Source organism: Argiope bruennichi, chromosome 4 (genome assembly GCF_947563725.1).
Source record: "Argiope bruennichi chromosome 4, qqArgBrue1.1, whole genome shotgun sequence".
In the NCBI taxonomy this organism is placed as follows: domain Eukaryota; kingdom Metazoa; phylum Arthropoda; class Arachnida; order Araneae; family Araneidae; genus Argiope; species Argiope bruennichi.
Genome location: NC_079154.1, coordinates 77,548,469 through 77,566,601, shown reverse-complemented (window position 1 = coordinate 77,566,601; position 18,133 = coordinate 77,548,469). Strand labels below are relative to the sequence as shown.

Genomic DNA, 18,133 nt, shown 5'->3' with positions numbered 1-18,133 from the left:
TTTTATCTTCTTTTACACTAAGTGGGTAAAATTATCAATTCAAGGAAAATTACTTTGGCTTCTTATAAAGAGTTAAATATTTCTATAGATTCGATTGAATATAATTTCATGGAAAATACAGAGTTTATTTTGAAAGGGGATGATATCATTTTCTCCTTGCAATTATTACAAGGGGGAAAAAAATAAAGGAGCAGAGAAGGTTAAAATACGTTGTTTTTAATGCCTTCATTCGATTTTTTTATTTTCTTTCGTCGAAGATTAATTTCGGAATGTTCTGTTTACTTAGAATAAAATTTTCTAATTGATTAGAAAGATCATGTTCGGATGAAGATGAAATTTAAAAAAAAAAATATATCTGAATTCCACGAACAATTACAATAATTGGTTTTGAAACGACATTCTTTTAGGCATTATGCAATAAAAAATTTCATCTGATTTATTTAGGCCTAATTTAAGGTATTCTTATTATTGTGGGGGAAAAGTTCACTTTCGTTTCTGAGAAATTCAGGATTGAAATATTTTAATTAAAGAAAAAAATTAAAATGAACATGTTAATCGTTATACAAATTCCATTAATTATTTAAGTGGTATTATGTACTCAATGCAAGGATACGAAATTTTAAAATTAAAATTAAAATGAATGTTTGAAAATATTTCCAATTCTGTTTAATTTAAAGCAAATTTACTAAAAAACCAACTTTTTTTTTTTAATGTAGACTGAAAGGAAATCAGATTCTTCAAGACTAAGCAATAAACACTAAAATTTATATCAATAAATGGGCTAAGGACCATAAAATTTCGAAACAATAGAGATAATTGCCAGCTTACGGAAGGAAAAGCACAAGTGCAACCTTAATAGGTTTTGAAACAGCTGAGGAAAAGATTCTGCATGTTAACTGAGCAAGTAATAAACGGAATCTTTAGTTTTCGACAATGGAATAAAACAGCTAAATAAAAATAGTTAAAATTTCCTTTCAATATTTAAATGTACAATTGAAAATTATATAAATAGATATTTTTAAAAAATGTCAAAATTGATCAAAATTATTTTAAAAAATAGCATTTTGAATTTTAACATGACTACTCATTTTGTGACACTCATTATTCATTTAAAACCATTTTATAATATTTCCAGAAGTTATTTCGAAAAAATGCCGAAATTTCAGTTAATTTTAATTAATTAAAATTTAAAGGATATTTCAAAGAAAAAAAATTTCCAAATGCCCCTCTTTTCCTCTAAAGTATATTTGTGCCGTAGTAGTTATAAGTTTAGTTACCATTAGTTTGTGGAGCGCCAACAGATGCTCAATTTCTGTTTTAATATAAATAAAGTTTAATATTTCTGTTTAATATTCTGTTTTAATATTTCTGTTTTAACATTAATATTATTGCCTGATTCAATTATATTTTTTCCTAAAAATTTTCCATATATGCATAGGAGAGTTTTGAAAATTTATGTTGTAATCATGAATTACATACTCCATTAATTTAATAGTCCACTTTTCTTATTTTAAATACTAGTACAATAAACTAACGAAATAAATTAAAAAATTGAAATATTCTGTTGTGAAAATATTCTGTTGTGAAAATATTCTGTTCTATTATTCCCATAGAAATACAAATTTCATTGGATTGCAATTCAAAATTTTCATAAAAATACTTTGAAAAATGCCATTTAAAATTGCATAATATATTGACTTTTGCTGTTTCAAAAAAATCAAAAAAAATCACAACATTAGTTAAAATACTATACATATTGCCATGTATGTATATCCTTGTCAAAGTGTCTTTGTAACATTGAATTTAAAGCATTCAACGGCCTTTGCCAGATTATCTATATTTCGAAATCCCGTATCTTTCACTTTTGGTTGGTTTTATCCTAAAGAATGATGATACGCAGTGATTTAATAGAGGGCGTTTTTCGAACTTATTTGAATGCGCTTCCCTTTTATTTATTTTTTTGTAATATTAAGTCAGAAAATATCCTGGCATTTGTTTAAACACGAAGGTTGAGTAATTTTTCTGCACATTGTTTAGTTGCGGTTTATCACAATTATTCATTTTTCATCTAATTTGGTGAAATCAAAACTGGCTGGCGCATGAAGTGAGGACGGTTTTCGTATCTGAAAACGGACAGATAGGTGGGGTATCTCAATTATTTTCAATATTCTTTTTCACACTGGGCAAATTTTAAAAGAGGAACATAAGATTTTTTCACATAAAATTCTTTTGATATCCCAGAATATATCAAAAATAGATGTTAGTAGCACACGTTATTTATCTCAGTCAGATGTATTTGCCGTTATTATTCTAAAAACTTGTTATTCACCTAATAGAATCCAAAATGGAGCTCGCTAGATTACAATAGAAATTAACAACAACAAAAATTTTAGTGGAAAAAAATTACATTTCAGCATTACCTTGCAAATTTTTGTGAAAACAGAGGAGAAAAGAACAAAGAAAATTATTACTATGGAAAAAAAATTGTTTTAATATTTATCTTTTGTAGTAAAAATAGTCTGAGATCATTTCAATACATCCAATGATAGAAATTACATTTTTGTTCCGTATTTTGTGATAAAAAATTTTAGAAAGAAATATTTGTATATGATAGATGTAGAAAGAAATATCTGTGTATGGTAGATGTAGAAAGAAATATTTGTGTATGGTAGATGTAGAAAGAAATATATAGGTGTGGTAGATAAGTTATTGTAAAAGAAAATTAATATCTGCTGTATAAATTATTTAAGCTGAAAATAAAAATTCTTAAAATTAAAGTTTTTAGTTTATACTGAAAATGTCTAAAATCATTCACAATATAATATATTTATATGATTATGAAATTTCCAAAAAATGTATCTATGACTTTATATTGTTTTATAAAAGTAGATAACAGTATTTTGAATCAAGATACGATAGTTTATTGTTATGAAGCGAAAAATCGTGATAATTTTAATCCGAATTTTCCTACCTCACCAACATCAAAATTTTCAACTCAAAATGGCAGATTTACACGCTGTCAAAACCACCTATAGTGATGCAGATGGTAGATCTTCGACGAAATCGCATCTTCAAACCTTTGCCCGGGAACCGAAATTTTATCAATACAACAACGCGAATGAACTCCAAACGAAAAAAGTTTTAAAATGATTTACCTCAATATATTCACTTTTACATTCAATATATTTAAAGTACTGATTAGGATGCAATAGTGACAAAATTAGTTATTAATGATTCTAAAAAAGAATTAGAATTCTGTTAGTAAATTAATAATTTATTATTTATTCCTTTCGTTCTCAGCAAATTTTGTTCTAAAATAACGTCATAATTTGTTGTGAAACTATGAACACTTATATAGCTTTGCTAGCTAGCAAAAGACCGAGAAATAAACATTTTGCATTTTTCTACTCTTTAATATGAATGAAAAATATAAGTTCAAAGCAAATTTTAATAATATTTCGAAGCAAATCATTTCTGATTGACTTCGAGTTATCAAAGATGACGAAAGTTATAGCAAAAGATTTGAGTTGATTTAAACAATATTATTTAGTGAGATGTACGATGCATGATTTGTTTTTATTATCATGCGCATTTAAAATTTGTTTCACATCTGTGAATATGGAATTGTATAAGTTTTATATGTTAGAATTTTTAAATTTTATACCCTTTTGTATTTCTGATGTATGCTCTATTTTAAAATTTCCAGAACTTAATAATCAGTTTATCATTTAAAGGGATTAAAATTTAATTCCATGTAAGTGACGCAGTTAAATGTGAATTTAGAAAAATAAATCAGATTTGCTAGCCCACATTTTAAGATTATTTAATTTAAATTAAAGAGACTAAAAGTTGGACATAATTGAAACAAAAAAATTTAATTTTAATACGTTTTATATATTGTTTTTTTAATTAAATTTATTGTTTCCATTGCTCCCTTTATTGATGTATACCATAAATGCGTATAAATGATATCTGTCCATGATTCAGAAAAAGTATTAGTTAAGCTGATAGCATAGATGTCACTTAAGTATTACCACCTGTCATTCAGTAACCCTAATATATGATATTTTTTTAATGATTTATTCATCATGCTTAGGTACTGAACATCTTTCATAGCAGAGAAGATTTTTTTTCCTGTTTACTTACGGATTATTGAACGCGAGAATATTCATGTTGCCCAGTACTTGTCTGGTTTTTCTATTAAAAGGATATAATATGAAATCTAATATGAATATCCTGCACTTTTCTTCATATAAAAATTCCCTTCTTATTTGAATATTTTCAAGAAATTCTAAACCTAACACTTCAAGGTTTGCACACTATCAATAAAATGTATGTGATGAAAAAATAATTTAAAAAAAAATCGTTCAAAACGATCTACGATGCAACAGCTACCAAAGTTGGCACGCTGTTAATTCTTAGGTACTACGTGTTCACTAAAAAAAGATTTTCAAAATTTTAATTGGATTTTTAATTAATTAAAAATAATTGAAAGTTCAACATTTTTTTAGCAATGACTTCGAAACATATTGTCTTCCCAAATCCCTTTTTAGACTATGTGAAAGTTAACATATACATAATGATATGTATGTTATTTTCTAGTAATCTCATCTAATTTAAATTATTTTTTAAAGTAATGTGAATATATATTTTTGAACAGTACTTTCCATTTCTTGAAATACATGTTTTATACTCACGCACATTCCCACGATATTAAATATCATTTTTTGTATGTGTATCCTCGTTAACACAACTATATGATTAAGAGTAAATTGTAAAAAAAAATATTAAGTTAGATTTATCAAGCATAAGACTTGATAGTGTTAATCTCTTATAAAATTAAATTATAGTTATTTTTCTGTCATTCATTGCAATCATTTACCTAAATTTACACAATTCTTATTGTGTATGTATATATATATATATACAACAAAAATCGTGTAGATCTAGGTAAATGATTGCAATAAATGATAAAAAAAAACCTGCATATTTTAATTTATTACTTAATTAAGAGCATGAATTATTTTATTACATTTTTTTATTTGTGATTTTTCTTATTAAAATAAATAATTTTATCAGTTAGCTATTAAGTTATTTAAAATTAATTGGAAAAAAAGGTAAAAACACAATGTTACAAGTATAGACAAGTTGATATGGAGTTAAAAAATTTTTTATCGTATATTATAACAAACAGTAATAATTCTCTAATGTTTTAAAATATGAACTGATAATATTTTATGCAGATTTAAATAACTAGTTTCTTGCACTGGTGCGAATTAAATTAAATTTCTAAAAAAAGAGAAAACATTAAGCAAATGTAATATGCTGTATAGAAATAGAAAATATTATTAATAAGAAATTCTAATCATTTCTTTTCTTGAGAAGTATTTTTAACAATATAAGCAAATAATCAATACTCCGATTTAGTGGCAACTATTTTAGCAATACCCTATCCCAATATTGAAAAGATGTTAAATTTTTATGCTACTTGCCGGCCATTTAATTTCAGTTATATTATTTGTCTGTTCTTTCTATTGTAAATAGAGTTCAGCAACGTTAGAACTCTATTAAATCTTGCTTTTATTTCATGAAACGCATTTAAATACACCGTTATTTAGCACAGAAGTCAATATTTAATTAAATGTCTATTTCATGTTTATACTGAATTAATAATAAAACATTTCATGGATTGTTTATCAAACAATAATTACATAGTAAACAAACATTGTTAAATACGGAGAGTGTTTGCTTTGATTCTTCCTTGATAAATGAATAAAATAATTAGATATTATTAAAATATTAAATAAACAGTGCATTTTCTGGGTATCTTTAAATATTGCGAAATACTCGTGTAGTCGAATTTTTAAGAAGGATAATAGTATTGTTTATATCGCTTCATATTTAAATGATGCGAAAAAAAGGGTAGCCATTTTATAGCATTTGGTATTACCGAAATTTATGGTATTGTTAGCCTTCTGATATTTCTTACAAACCTGAAAAAGAATTTTATTTTGAACTCTTCTATTGAATTCTTGAACTCTTCTATTTTATTTGAACTCTTTTATTTATAACTCTTCTCTCTCTCTCTCTCTCTCTCTCTCTCTATATATATATATATATATATATATATATATATATATATATATTTGTGTGTGTGTGTGCGTGTGTGTGTGTGTGTGTACGTGCGTGTGTGAATTTGGAATCGAATTAATTAAAAGTCATTTAAAAATAAACTTTCCTTTTCATCATTTGGAGAAAAAATATTCAGAACTCTCAAAGATTTATTTCATGTAAAAATCATGTTTTAACCGTAAAATGAGGATCCATGGATTTTTATAAAAAATTATTCCTTTGTACAAGTCTCTAAGTTACTAACTAATGATAGACAACATAAATAGAATTGCATTTGTAATCATTCATCCAACTCTGATTTTCTCAACTAGAAACATTGGCGAGTTGTCCAAATTCTATAAAAGAATTTTTTTATTCGGAGTTCTATTGAGGAGTCTAGCATGGTCTTGATTTTTAAAAAGAGGAAAATTATATTTTAAATTTTTGGTGGCAAAATACAAATTTTATTTCATTGATGTGAGTCATTTGATTATAAATATGATGGATTGGCGGTTAAATATGATGGATCCGAGATCAAAAACAGTTAAGTAGACTTGAAGAAACATAAGTGATTCAAAAATGAAACGCGCCTGTTTTTGTTGATCATTCGCAGTTGCATTTTGTTAGTGGAACAGTAAATAAGAAAGTATTAGAGTGTGAAATTGTTCATATTATAAAATTTACTTTAATATACAATGTTATAATATTTTTAAAGATATATGGGTGATTATAAGAAGAAAAATCTATTAATTAATGAATATGTACTATCCAAGATAGCTGCAGCCATAACGACTTTGTTCGTCCATAATTCTGCTTGTGACCTAATCGTTTTAAAAAGCTTAGCATTAAACCCTTAATGGAAACTTTAATTGTCTTTGTTCTCCTTACTTGTGTCAAGTCTTATGACATTATAGTGCAATTAAAAATCTAACTATTTTCTAGCATCTTTTTGTGGTACTGTAACTTTCCTTTCTTATTTCTGCCCTGAAATTGAACGATGTATCTTTCTTTACTTTCAAAAATGGAAGATTATCACGGGATTTAATGAAGTAATGATACATCGAATTAAAAGGTGTATATATATATATATATATAATATGAAAAATATGAAATTATTCAGTAATATACATTTTTATTCCCCAAAATATATTTGTTCCAAATGTGGCATTTGTAAATGAACCAATCCCATGCAAGTACTCACTCACACTTTTCTTTTTTTTTATTATTAGAAATAATAATCTCAGCCAAAAAGGGGGTCAATATATTAGCAATTTCATAAGATATTTAATCTTGTTTTCTTACAGTCTCTATTAATTTTATTTTCAGGCGTTTCTAATTCGAGCAACAATACTTTTTTTTTTAATTTTGCCGATAACGATTTTTTAATTGACTTCACTGAATATTATGGTGTAAAAATCGATAAATATAGAACAATTTCTTTCTAAAAGCAATTAAAAGTACTATATCATCCGCTACTAATCATCATTCTTCTGATTTCGATTTCTTTACTATATGTTGCATCGAAGTGTCAGTTTTTTTTCTCATTATTTAATCGTACCCATTCCGTTACAATGCAGGAATTAATGTTGAAAGATGTAGCATTCGATTTTGGGGGGAAGAGAGGGATGCAAAAATAATTGATTTGTATATTTGAGTAGACATCTAATTGCAGATTGTTGTTTTATTTTCCTTTATGAAACCCCACATTTCAAACTATAATTAACGTTTTGCAACTTTTTCATCAAATAAGCTATCGCACAATCTCTTGAAAGATGTTTCTTTCTGTTGCAGTGAAACCTCCGAAAAACACCACCAAGAGAAAGAAGGACAAGAAAGTGGAAGCTCTCAACGTGACGGCCCAGGCTGCTCCCAGCGCCCCATCGGGGGCTCCGCAACCACCGCAGCCGCCCCAGGCCCCTCAGGACAGCGGCAGTGATCCGGAGAGCGAGAAGAACAAGAAAAAGAAAGCTCGAACCACTTTTACAGGAAGACAGATTTTCGAACTGGAAAAGCAGTTCGAGATTAAGAAGTATCTTTCTTCCAGCGAGAGAGCTGAAATGGCGAAACTGCTCAACGTCACCGAAACGCAGGTAAGAACCAACCCCTTCAGGGAGTTTCGCTAAAACATCTTTGAAAAAAAGATGACTGGTTTTAACAGCAAAAGTGTTATAATCGTTTTAGTGAGTCTAAAAAGCTTATTCTAAGAGTTGATGGGTTTGGAAACCACCGCTGTGCCTGCTTTCTTGTTTCGACTGAGTAGGCGTTGATAGTTTCCCCATATCCTCTGTAGATTAGTCTTGTTTGTTTTTCATGGATATACATAGCGTCTATTAAGGCAGTTTATGGCTTAACTGGCAAATGTGTTTGGTAGAGAATATCTGCAGGAAGGATTAGAAGGAGGTAACACGTTTTTATTTTTCTGCTTACATTTGCAAAGTAAATTTCTAATAGGTGTACTATAATTTTTAAAAAGTGGCCAACCAAACATTCGTTTATTATTGGCAGAACCGGGTTAATTAAACTTATTCATATTTTTAGATATGGATTTTCTGAGTGATGTTTCTTTCTTTAATTGTACAATTATAAACTTTAATTCAGACAACAAAAAATTTCATTTTACCTGTCTTTCAATGGAGCTAAATATTAATAGTAATTCTGAAAAATAAGTAGTTTTTAAGCTAAATTTTTAAACGTGAATTTTTTAAAGAAAGAGATATATAAATCCGTCTTTTTTTATCCCTTGTCAGATCTGCCTGCAAAGTTACAACTATTTTGAATTGCACATGGCTAACAGAGTATTTTATATGTAAATTGGGCGGTATGTACTTTTGGCAGCAGCTTACACTGCAAATGTGGTGTAAATTAATTTCAGATTCAATCTACCTGCTTAAAATGTTATTTTCGAAGCAGCACTGAATGTCTATTTTCGATTTATGGGTGAATTGATTTGTGTAGAGGCCTTAATAAACCGCGATATCTCAAGACAAAAATGACATCTGGGTCTGCACTTTTTGGTATTTGAAAAACTATAATATATGTCACCTGAATCAAGCACTAATATAGTCAAAAAAATTTTTTATGAGATCTCAAGCATGTGATATTTTAATCCCGAAGCCGAAATGGTACCAGTAGAATCTGCAACACCTTATTTTCAAAGATAATACAAGTATTTACTTACTATTTTTTTAATTTTATTCTTACTTCTTTATAGAAATGTTTGTAGCATATTGCCTTTTATAACGAATATTAAAATTACAGTAAATTTTTAACAGATGCGAATGTGTGGAAAAATATGTATTATCTTTAATTTAATAGTACCTTTCTTGATTTAACTTATGCTTGATTGCTGTCATTTCATTTAGTGTGATTTCATTGAAAAAAAGAATGCTCTTGATTCGTAATCATTGCCATGTTACAGCTGCTTTAAACATGACATATTTCCTCAGAAACGCGATCTTTAATTTTTCCGGAATCTAATTTTATCATTCTTGAGATCTGTTAGTATTCTTACAGCACAACTCAAGCATTTTTTTGTACAAATTTATTAAATTTATTCTTTAATAAATCATACTTAATTTGCTTCCCATTGTTTATGTTTAGCTCATTTCATTACTTATGAAGTTTTTTTATTTATGAAGATTTTGTTCCAAATCTATCATTTCTGGTATTATAAAAAAGATAAAATACATAATTTGTTTTTTAAAAAAGTATTATTTGGTATGAAATTTTCATAAAACACCCATCCCTCGAAGCGTCCCTCTCCCACCCACCAACCCAAATGCCTATATAGTGAATCATATAGTTTTTCAGATTCTGGCTTATGTTTTATTGGCACAACAAAACAAACCACGTAAAAGAAATCAAAACTGCGTTGAAACTGAATAACTGAAATAAAAATTTCATGCTTAAACATCTGCATTTATTGTAAAATTATATTCTGTTGATAGAAAAACATAAGTTTTTGACAGGGAATGTTTCAAAATATTTTTACTAATTTGTAAATTGTATAAAATATTATGCATGTCTTTTCTCTAAGTTTTTTTTTTTTTAAAAATTAATAATCAGCTAATGTAAAAATCTTTAAAATTAAATTAATTTCTACACTTTCTTTGTGTGCAAATTAAAAAAGAAAAATGAATTAAAACCAAATGTCCAACTCTAACTCTAATCAGATTTTTTTTTTGAATAAAATTATGTGTTAGCGAAAATATCAGAATGCATATTTCTTTCTTACCTATACAGTATTTCAAAACTGTAGAGAGAAATTTATTCTACTCAATAAAAACATAGTAAATCATTTAATTAATATAATTGTGGTATAAAATTTCACAATTTCAGTTATGATGTTGAATAAATTAATTATATATATATTTTCGTAAACAATTTCAATATATCGAAATTAATAGAAAAAATTCATGCTTTCACATTCTGAATGCAGCGTATTAATTTTTTTTATTTGTATATAATAATAATTAATCAATATCGAAAGATTTTTTTTAAATTAATTTATATTCAATAACGATAAATTATGATTAAATTTAACATTAGTTAAATAGTTTACAATGCAAAAGTGAATATTATTTAAATATTTCATAAGTAATATTTTTTATTCAAATTTAGTGCCTTTTAAAATTGTACAAAAATTTTTCTCAAATATCGTCTTCTGATTATATGTTTGGTTTTAAGTCTATGATAAATTATAAATTTGTTTTGGAGTTCTTAAATTTTTATATCATATCATTTTATTAACATTTAATAAATTGTAATGCTATAAATTAATCAATTTGTTTTTAGTGTAATTATATTATTCATTAAGCACATTATTATTCAATTCGAACACTATGACATAAAAATTCCAAACTCTTGTAAAGTTGTCCCATAAATACTTCTATCATATTTCAATTTTTATGACTAAGAAAAATGTATATCGTTCTATATGATTTATATTTTTACATTTTATGACTGAAAATTCTCATCATTAGAACCTCTTCTGATTCTTCGATAAGCGCAGTATTTTAAGTAATGAATCTACACAGCTTTATGAAGAGTTATAGCATTCAGGGCGAAACGACGTTAATTGGCGATAAATCGCCAAATATTTAAAGCCCGCTCCAAGAAGAGGCTGGATAACAAAATTTAGGCTGAACCTGTCGTTGAAACAAAATAGATTTTAACTGCCCCACGTAATAACCCGGACATTATAATGCAACGATAGGAATCCCCTTAGAGAATTAGGCTGAAAACAAAGCCCCTAACATTAAAATATAATCCATACCATGTTTCATTTTTCGCCGTTTTTAGAAGAAAAAAATAAATAAAAAAGCAATATAATCTCTTTTTGCATTTTTTGAAAGAAGAACTCACCCCATTATCTATTCAGAGAGACTTTTTGAAAAACGGTTGCTTTTGCGCAAACTTTGTTATGCTGTGTGACATAAAACACTGTCGTCTAATAGACGATGTGCGCGTATGAAGCTGAAGAAGATAATCCTCTTGGTACGAGCAAAAACGAAGGTTTTTACAAAAAAATTAGGATGAATAAATAGGTTCTGTGTCGTCTAAAGAATTTTAGAATGTTTGTTATTTCTCCCGCCAGAATTTTTTCTCAGCGAAATCGTGTTTTTGAGGAGAATGTGCAAACGTAAAGTCCACGCTTCTCGCATTTCCCAGTAGATCGCTCGTTGAAAAGACTGCATAAAATTTTCATTTCGGAACTAAATTATTAATTATTTTTATTCTCTGTATTTACACTATCTTTTCGCCGTGAGCATTCATTCCCTGTCCACATTTGTATAAGAACATTATGTTTTTTGCATGAGGAAAAATTGTAAAAACATTGTGTGGATAATATCCCAAACTCGATTTTGCTGTTTTTAATTCCTCGAAACCTAATCAAATGCCAGGGAATTATCGCATTTTGGAATGCAAAGCACATTTACGGGTCAAGAAAAAAAATTATTAAATATAAATAAAGACGCTAACGCATTAATTATTATAAAAGTCAAAGAGATTTTTGGTTTGTTTTAAATATATTTCCCCCCCCCTTGTTTGTGGTTTTTGAGTTAATTCGACGCTAGTTGAATTATGTAAACATAAATGTATTGTTTTATGCATAATCATCACAGAATGCTATTGTTGAGATGCATTTTAAAAATATTTAAAAGGAATTTCAATCTGAATGCAGAACTGAAAAAGCGTAACATTCTATCTTATTTTTTTTATAAAAAAATATTTGATATATTCATAAAAGATGTCTTTTATGCACTCTAGATTTTTTAATTGCCGTTTGATTTATACCAAGATGAAAAATTATTATGCAGAATGTATTTTAAAAGAAAGATCAATGTCTCTTATTCTTTTAAAGGCTTTTTATTGACGAAAATATCTGAATCAGATTGACGTTTCATTGTTCATGTCGCTTTGGAAATACACATTTTTTTTCTGTTACATCTGTCATGTTTGTTTAAATTGAATTCAACATTTGATTTAGCGAGGGAATGTCTACTTGCATTTTTGTGATCGTTGAATTAATTTTCATTCTTGCTGGAATTGTATAAATAAATGAAAAATTTGAATTCTGAGCTGTGCAGTTTTTGAATAGACAGTTGACAACGTATTGAAAGTTAAATAAATTATATAAAAAAAAAGTTTATGTTTCTAAAAGTTTAGCAGCGTCATTTCAATTGAGATTTATTTTTTTAACATATCTTAGTTATTGTGATAGTATATTAGCTGAATATTACCCAAAAAAAAACGATAAGATGCTTTAATATAAAATTATAGATTTTGATAAATAAGATAGCCAAGTTATTTCTTTATTAAATAAGTAACAATATTTCTGTACGGGATTTTAAGTATCTGCCGTACAGAAAAATCTTACCTTCATTTAAAATTATTCCTATCGCTTCTAATAATAAAAATGAATGTCTGTGTGTTGGCACTAAACAGGCCTGACTGTTTGACCTAGCTACCAAATTTGCCATAAATATGTTTTAGAGGGTAAAAATATGCATCTCTGAACAACTTAAAAATTTTTTTATTTTGGAATTTGAATTAATTTAAAATTAGGTTCTTTATTTGGCTTTTTACCTCTATGATTTACGAAAATATTAAATACCTAATTGGATTTTTGTTACACCTTAAGACCCAAAAAATTATCTTTTCAATTATGCCAGTTTTTATGCTTTATAATTTTTCTTCTCTTTTTAATGAATTTTTAACTAATATTTAATATATATTTTGCAACGATTTATTCATTGTTGAAGTGAAATCGAAAGAATTTCCATCGTTGTTACTAAAATTTCATTCTGATTTCTTTTGTTTTTGATAATTGAGATAAGAAGATTCAATGTAGTAAAATTAGAAAATTAAATTAAATTATCCTGGTAGAAAAAGTTCCCTTTAATTTCCTTTTTTTTTTTTTTTTTTTTTTTTTGCTGTCTAGAATATGTTAATTTCTTTAAGTTTACCTGAAATCAAACTTTTTTAGTTCTGTAACTTTTATATGATTAATTTATATTCTTTTTTTCCAAATGGCAGAACGTTGCTCTGAACTCTTGAAATAAAGCTTCCAAAGGATTAATTTCGAAGCAGAAATTAATATGCCTCCTAAAAAGAAAAATTGACAGTGTTAAGTTTTTCAAAAACAGGGTTGACGAATATTTATACATCTATATTCGAAAATACAGGGTATATTTTATTGAAAAACAAATTGAAAGCAAAAAGTAATTTTGAAAGATTAACAGTTGTTAATTTGTAATTAATGAAAAATGAATATCATTTTAGCATTCACTTTCTGTGATTAGATGCTAAATATGATTCTGAACAATATTTAAATATATTTTTTGTTCATGATATTTGTGCTCTACCAGATTATTAATTAAATTTTGGATTTCAATTCTGAGAAGAAAGTTTTAAAATACCATATCGAAAAAAGTGATAAGAGATTTCTGTTAGAAATTTCTATCTTTATTTCAGCGATAAAATACGAGGAGAATTTTTATTAATACTTATAGAAATATAGCTAACTCAGAAATTATATTACATTTTTAAAGCCCTATCCCCATTTTTTTTTTTTTTTGAAATGTGAGAAGAGACATTTTTTGATTCCAAGAAAATCTATTCTAAATAACAATAAAACAGTTTCTATAAAATATCTTTGAACGTATCAGGAAACTTATTTTTTGTTATTGTTGAAATACATTCTTACTTATACAATTAATTATGTTTTTTGTATTAATAGTTCAAAAATTAAATATTTTTACATTTTATTATTTATTTCATGGATAAAAATTTTGAATTAAGATGTTTCTTATATTACTGATAACTTTCTTTTTTAGAATTCAAATAAGTTTATAAAGAAAACATGGTTTGATTCGAAATATCGAATTACATAAAATAAATGATTTAGAAAGACTTTAGAAAATTTTAATCTTATTTTGAAAAATTTTTAATAGCATCTTAGTATTTTAATTTGCATTTATAAATTGGCGGGGATTTTTTCAGTCATACCACTCTACCGTTAAATGACGTCACCCTCTTATAATCATAGAAAGAACTACATAAAGTCAAATAACTTTCATGTTAAATATCGTTTTATGCTACATAGTATCGATTACTGAGTTAAAATAAAGAAAACGTGGAACTAAATTTTGTTCAAATATACCAATTAATTTCAAAACATCCGAATTATGTTTAGAATGTATGACGACATATGAATACAAGAACTGTTTTCTCTAAACTGTCATCTCATTTGTAATTAATTGACTAAAAAGAATCCCAAGACATTTTATAATGTTCATCCACTTTTAAGAGATAACATTATACATCACTGGATTGATAAAAGTTTACTGAATCAAAGAAATTATTATATTCATTTGAAGGGGTTTCTGGTAACTGCTGTTTGTCTTTCTTCCTAATTAGAAGAAGGTTATGAGAAATTCGCCTTGCTGAAAAGATATCAAAATATAAGAAGATTTGAAAGAGGCGGAACTTTTTAGCTCGATGATAAGTTGGTTTTTTGGTAAGACGGCACTGCTTTGCGAATCAGATAAGAAATTGAGGAACTTATCTGTGTATTGAAGAATTCAACTTTGGCAGAAAAAAACATGACTAGAATTATTAATAGACTATTCGCCTTTTAATTAATTGTAACTTTTAGTAACCATCTGAAAACGATTTTTTAAATGATAGTTCCCATTTTTACTAATTATTTTTCTAATTTATTGCTTTATTCATTTTATATTAGGAGTACCTCCAAATAATAATAAATAATAGTTTAAATTTCTATCTTTTTTTAAAAAAAATTAGCTGCTTTATTAGTTATTTGTAAAGTGGTTTCAAATAATATTAAAACAACGCGTATATATTGCAAGAAAAACCATTTTGCTATAACGTTAACCATCATTTAATCCTAAATTAAGATTGTAGACGAATGAAAGTCACTTGGTAGAAGATTGGTAGTTCTTTTATGTTTTTTTTAATTATAATATGGTTTATTTTTAGTATATTTATTCATTTTAAAAGGAATTAGCTAAAAAACATTAATCTGGATGATGTGTTTTATATCGTCAGTTGAAGCTAATAAAGTAAATGATTCTTATGAAATACATTCTAAATTCGAATCATACATTGGTTGTCCTGAAATCTACAAAGGTGGTGACATATTTATTGTGAAATTGTAGTGCAGTTAACTATTAAAATCTGCAGTTGATTTAATCATCTTGAAGTATTATTAATATAAGAATTTATTTAATATAAAACTAAAAGAATTGAAGAAAATAACATTTTTCACTATCTGTTGATGTGCACATATAATGTGATTATGTAATTTGTTTAAAGATTCTATATCAATGTTAGAATATCGTAATAATAATTAGAATTAAGAATTTGTGCAGAAATAATTTTATTAACTGATATAACAAAAAATTTACGCATTAATTAACTATTTGATGTAAAAGAATGAGAAATAAAAAAAATCCATCATCCACTTCTGTCAAACTGTATGTCACATCATCTGAATTTAGTGCCCTAAATTCAGATGAGTCAAAGCATAGACAACAACAACGATCAGAATAATACGTTATCATTTAGTTCTAAAGTTAAAACATGTGAGCAAATGTATCGTTCTTCCTATGTTTATTCATTGCATATGATTCAAAATATTCCTTTGTAAGATATCGTATTTGATTTCAAACGGGATTATAGAATCCATGCCTTTCTTCTGACCAAAATCTAATCCATGAAATATCAGAAGTTAATTTTAAAATTAAAAGGTATTCTCAAAACTTTCAATTCTTAACCAATCAATATCAATCTTAACCAATCAATGAAATCGAGCCAGAAGATTCACGCCTTCACAAAAATACATGTTCGATGTCTAAATTTACCAAAGAAAATTTTCACAAATAATAATACTCATGTTTGGCATACGGAGTTTCTTTAACCTTTTTTTTACTTAAGGAATTCTTTGCATATTCATTTATCCCAAAAATCTATTTTTTAACACAGGTTTATTCAGAATTATTCTACTTTTAACATTTTCCCCTTCTGATGTTGTCAAAAACATAGACATTATTGACGGATTCTTAAATTCTGATTAGGCAATTAATTTTAAGTGTCGTCCTCAAAATGCGCCTTCGATATTTAGTTTCAGTGTTTGATTTGCTTAGTTCTTAATAAATGTACGTTTTTCTGGCCATTCGAAACCGAGTCGGGTCTTGGAAAGAATATTGCTATACGGGTACAACCAACCCCATCAGAGCCCTTTCCCTACCGTTTCAATTATGACTTTGGCGATTAATTACCCCATTAAAACATATACATTATATGAAATATCGTGTTTCATTTTTATCGTATTCGCAAGTACACACACACACATGTATATATTATGACATTAAATAATATTATTTACATATATTATTTGTATAATATTTGTGGAATATTAATTATAATATCGCATAATATTATACAATATTCTTCTGTAACATGAATAGAGGGCTTGAACATTGTACAATATAACATGCTGTACAATTTGAACAGAAGGTAGATGTGTTTTTTTCCAGTTATTCAGTCGTCTCATTTATTGTTGGAAAAAAATCTAATTTGTAGTTGTTCAATGCAATTTTGCTGATGTAATGAAAATGTGTTCGTTTCATTCAGCGAAAATAAATGTAAAAACAGGGCTCAAGACATGGTCGGCCTCATTTATTACGAGTAAAACGAAATATCCTTAAATAAAAAAAACAAAAAAAAAACAGACATTTCCCTTATCTACCCTGGACTCGAACTGAAAAAATGGGGTTTTTTTTCTCTCCTTTAGAGAGGCAGTTCCTTCTTGCATAAAATGTATTCATCCAACATATTCTGAATCAAAAAGCATTAAAGATTAAAATTCTTTTTCTATAATTAGTAATTAAAATGGTCTGGAATCATAGGCATGAAGTCTACTCCAATTTTTCTCTTCCCTTGGTGCTACCGCCCATAAGTATTTCATAAGGAAAATAGCTGGCCAAACATTCTATTGGATCCAAAACGGCCATAACCTTTATATTTGAGATAGGCAGCTTGACTTATAATTTTGGTTTTGATAGAATTGCAACTGGATGATAGGCTATAACTTCCTGACCCTTGCTTGCAATTTTAACGAATGATAGTATAATCCAATTGCATCAAAGATGATGTATGAGTTTATTAAAAAATAATATTTATTAGAAAGAATATAACTATATATATATTTTGAAGAATATATATATATATATATATATATATATATATATATATAGTTGCGTCATTTTCGATAGAATGTTTCGAATCTTGTAGTGAAAAGTTTAAAAAAACATGGATTTAGAAACGAAAGCAAGTTATTTCTTACTCAGTCAATACATAATTTAAATATAGAAATTCCTTATAAAAACTACATACAGAGTTTCATATTTCCTTTGCAGCGTTTCTTTTTATCATATAAGCAAACCCGCAAGCGCAAGACAGATAGAGATAATATCCCCCCCCCTCGAAATCAAAA

At 27.0% G+C, this 18,133-nt stretch overlaps 1 protein-coding gene across 1 annotated transcript in view; it reads left to right on the top strand.

Annotated features, from left to right (window-relative positions):
• Positions 1-18,133, top strand: part of LOC129967074 (uncharacterized) — a 141,560-nt gene that overhangs the window by 86,737 nt on the left and 36,690 nt on the right. The window contains exon 2 of the mRNA XM_056081736.1: positions 7,903-8,201. Coding sequence (XP_055937711.1) covers positions 7,903-8,201 — 299 coding nt within the window. The remainder of the gene's footprint in view (positions 1-7,902; positions 8,202-18,133) is intronic.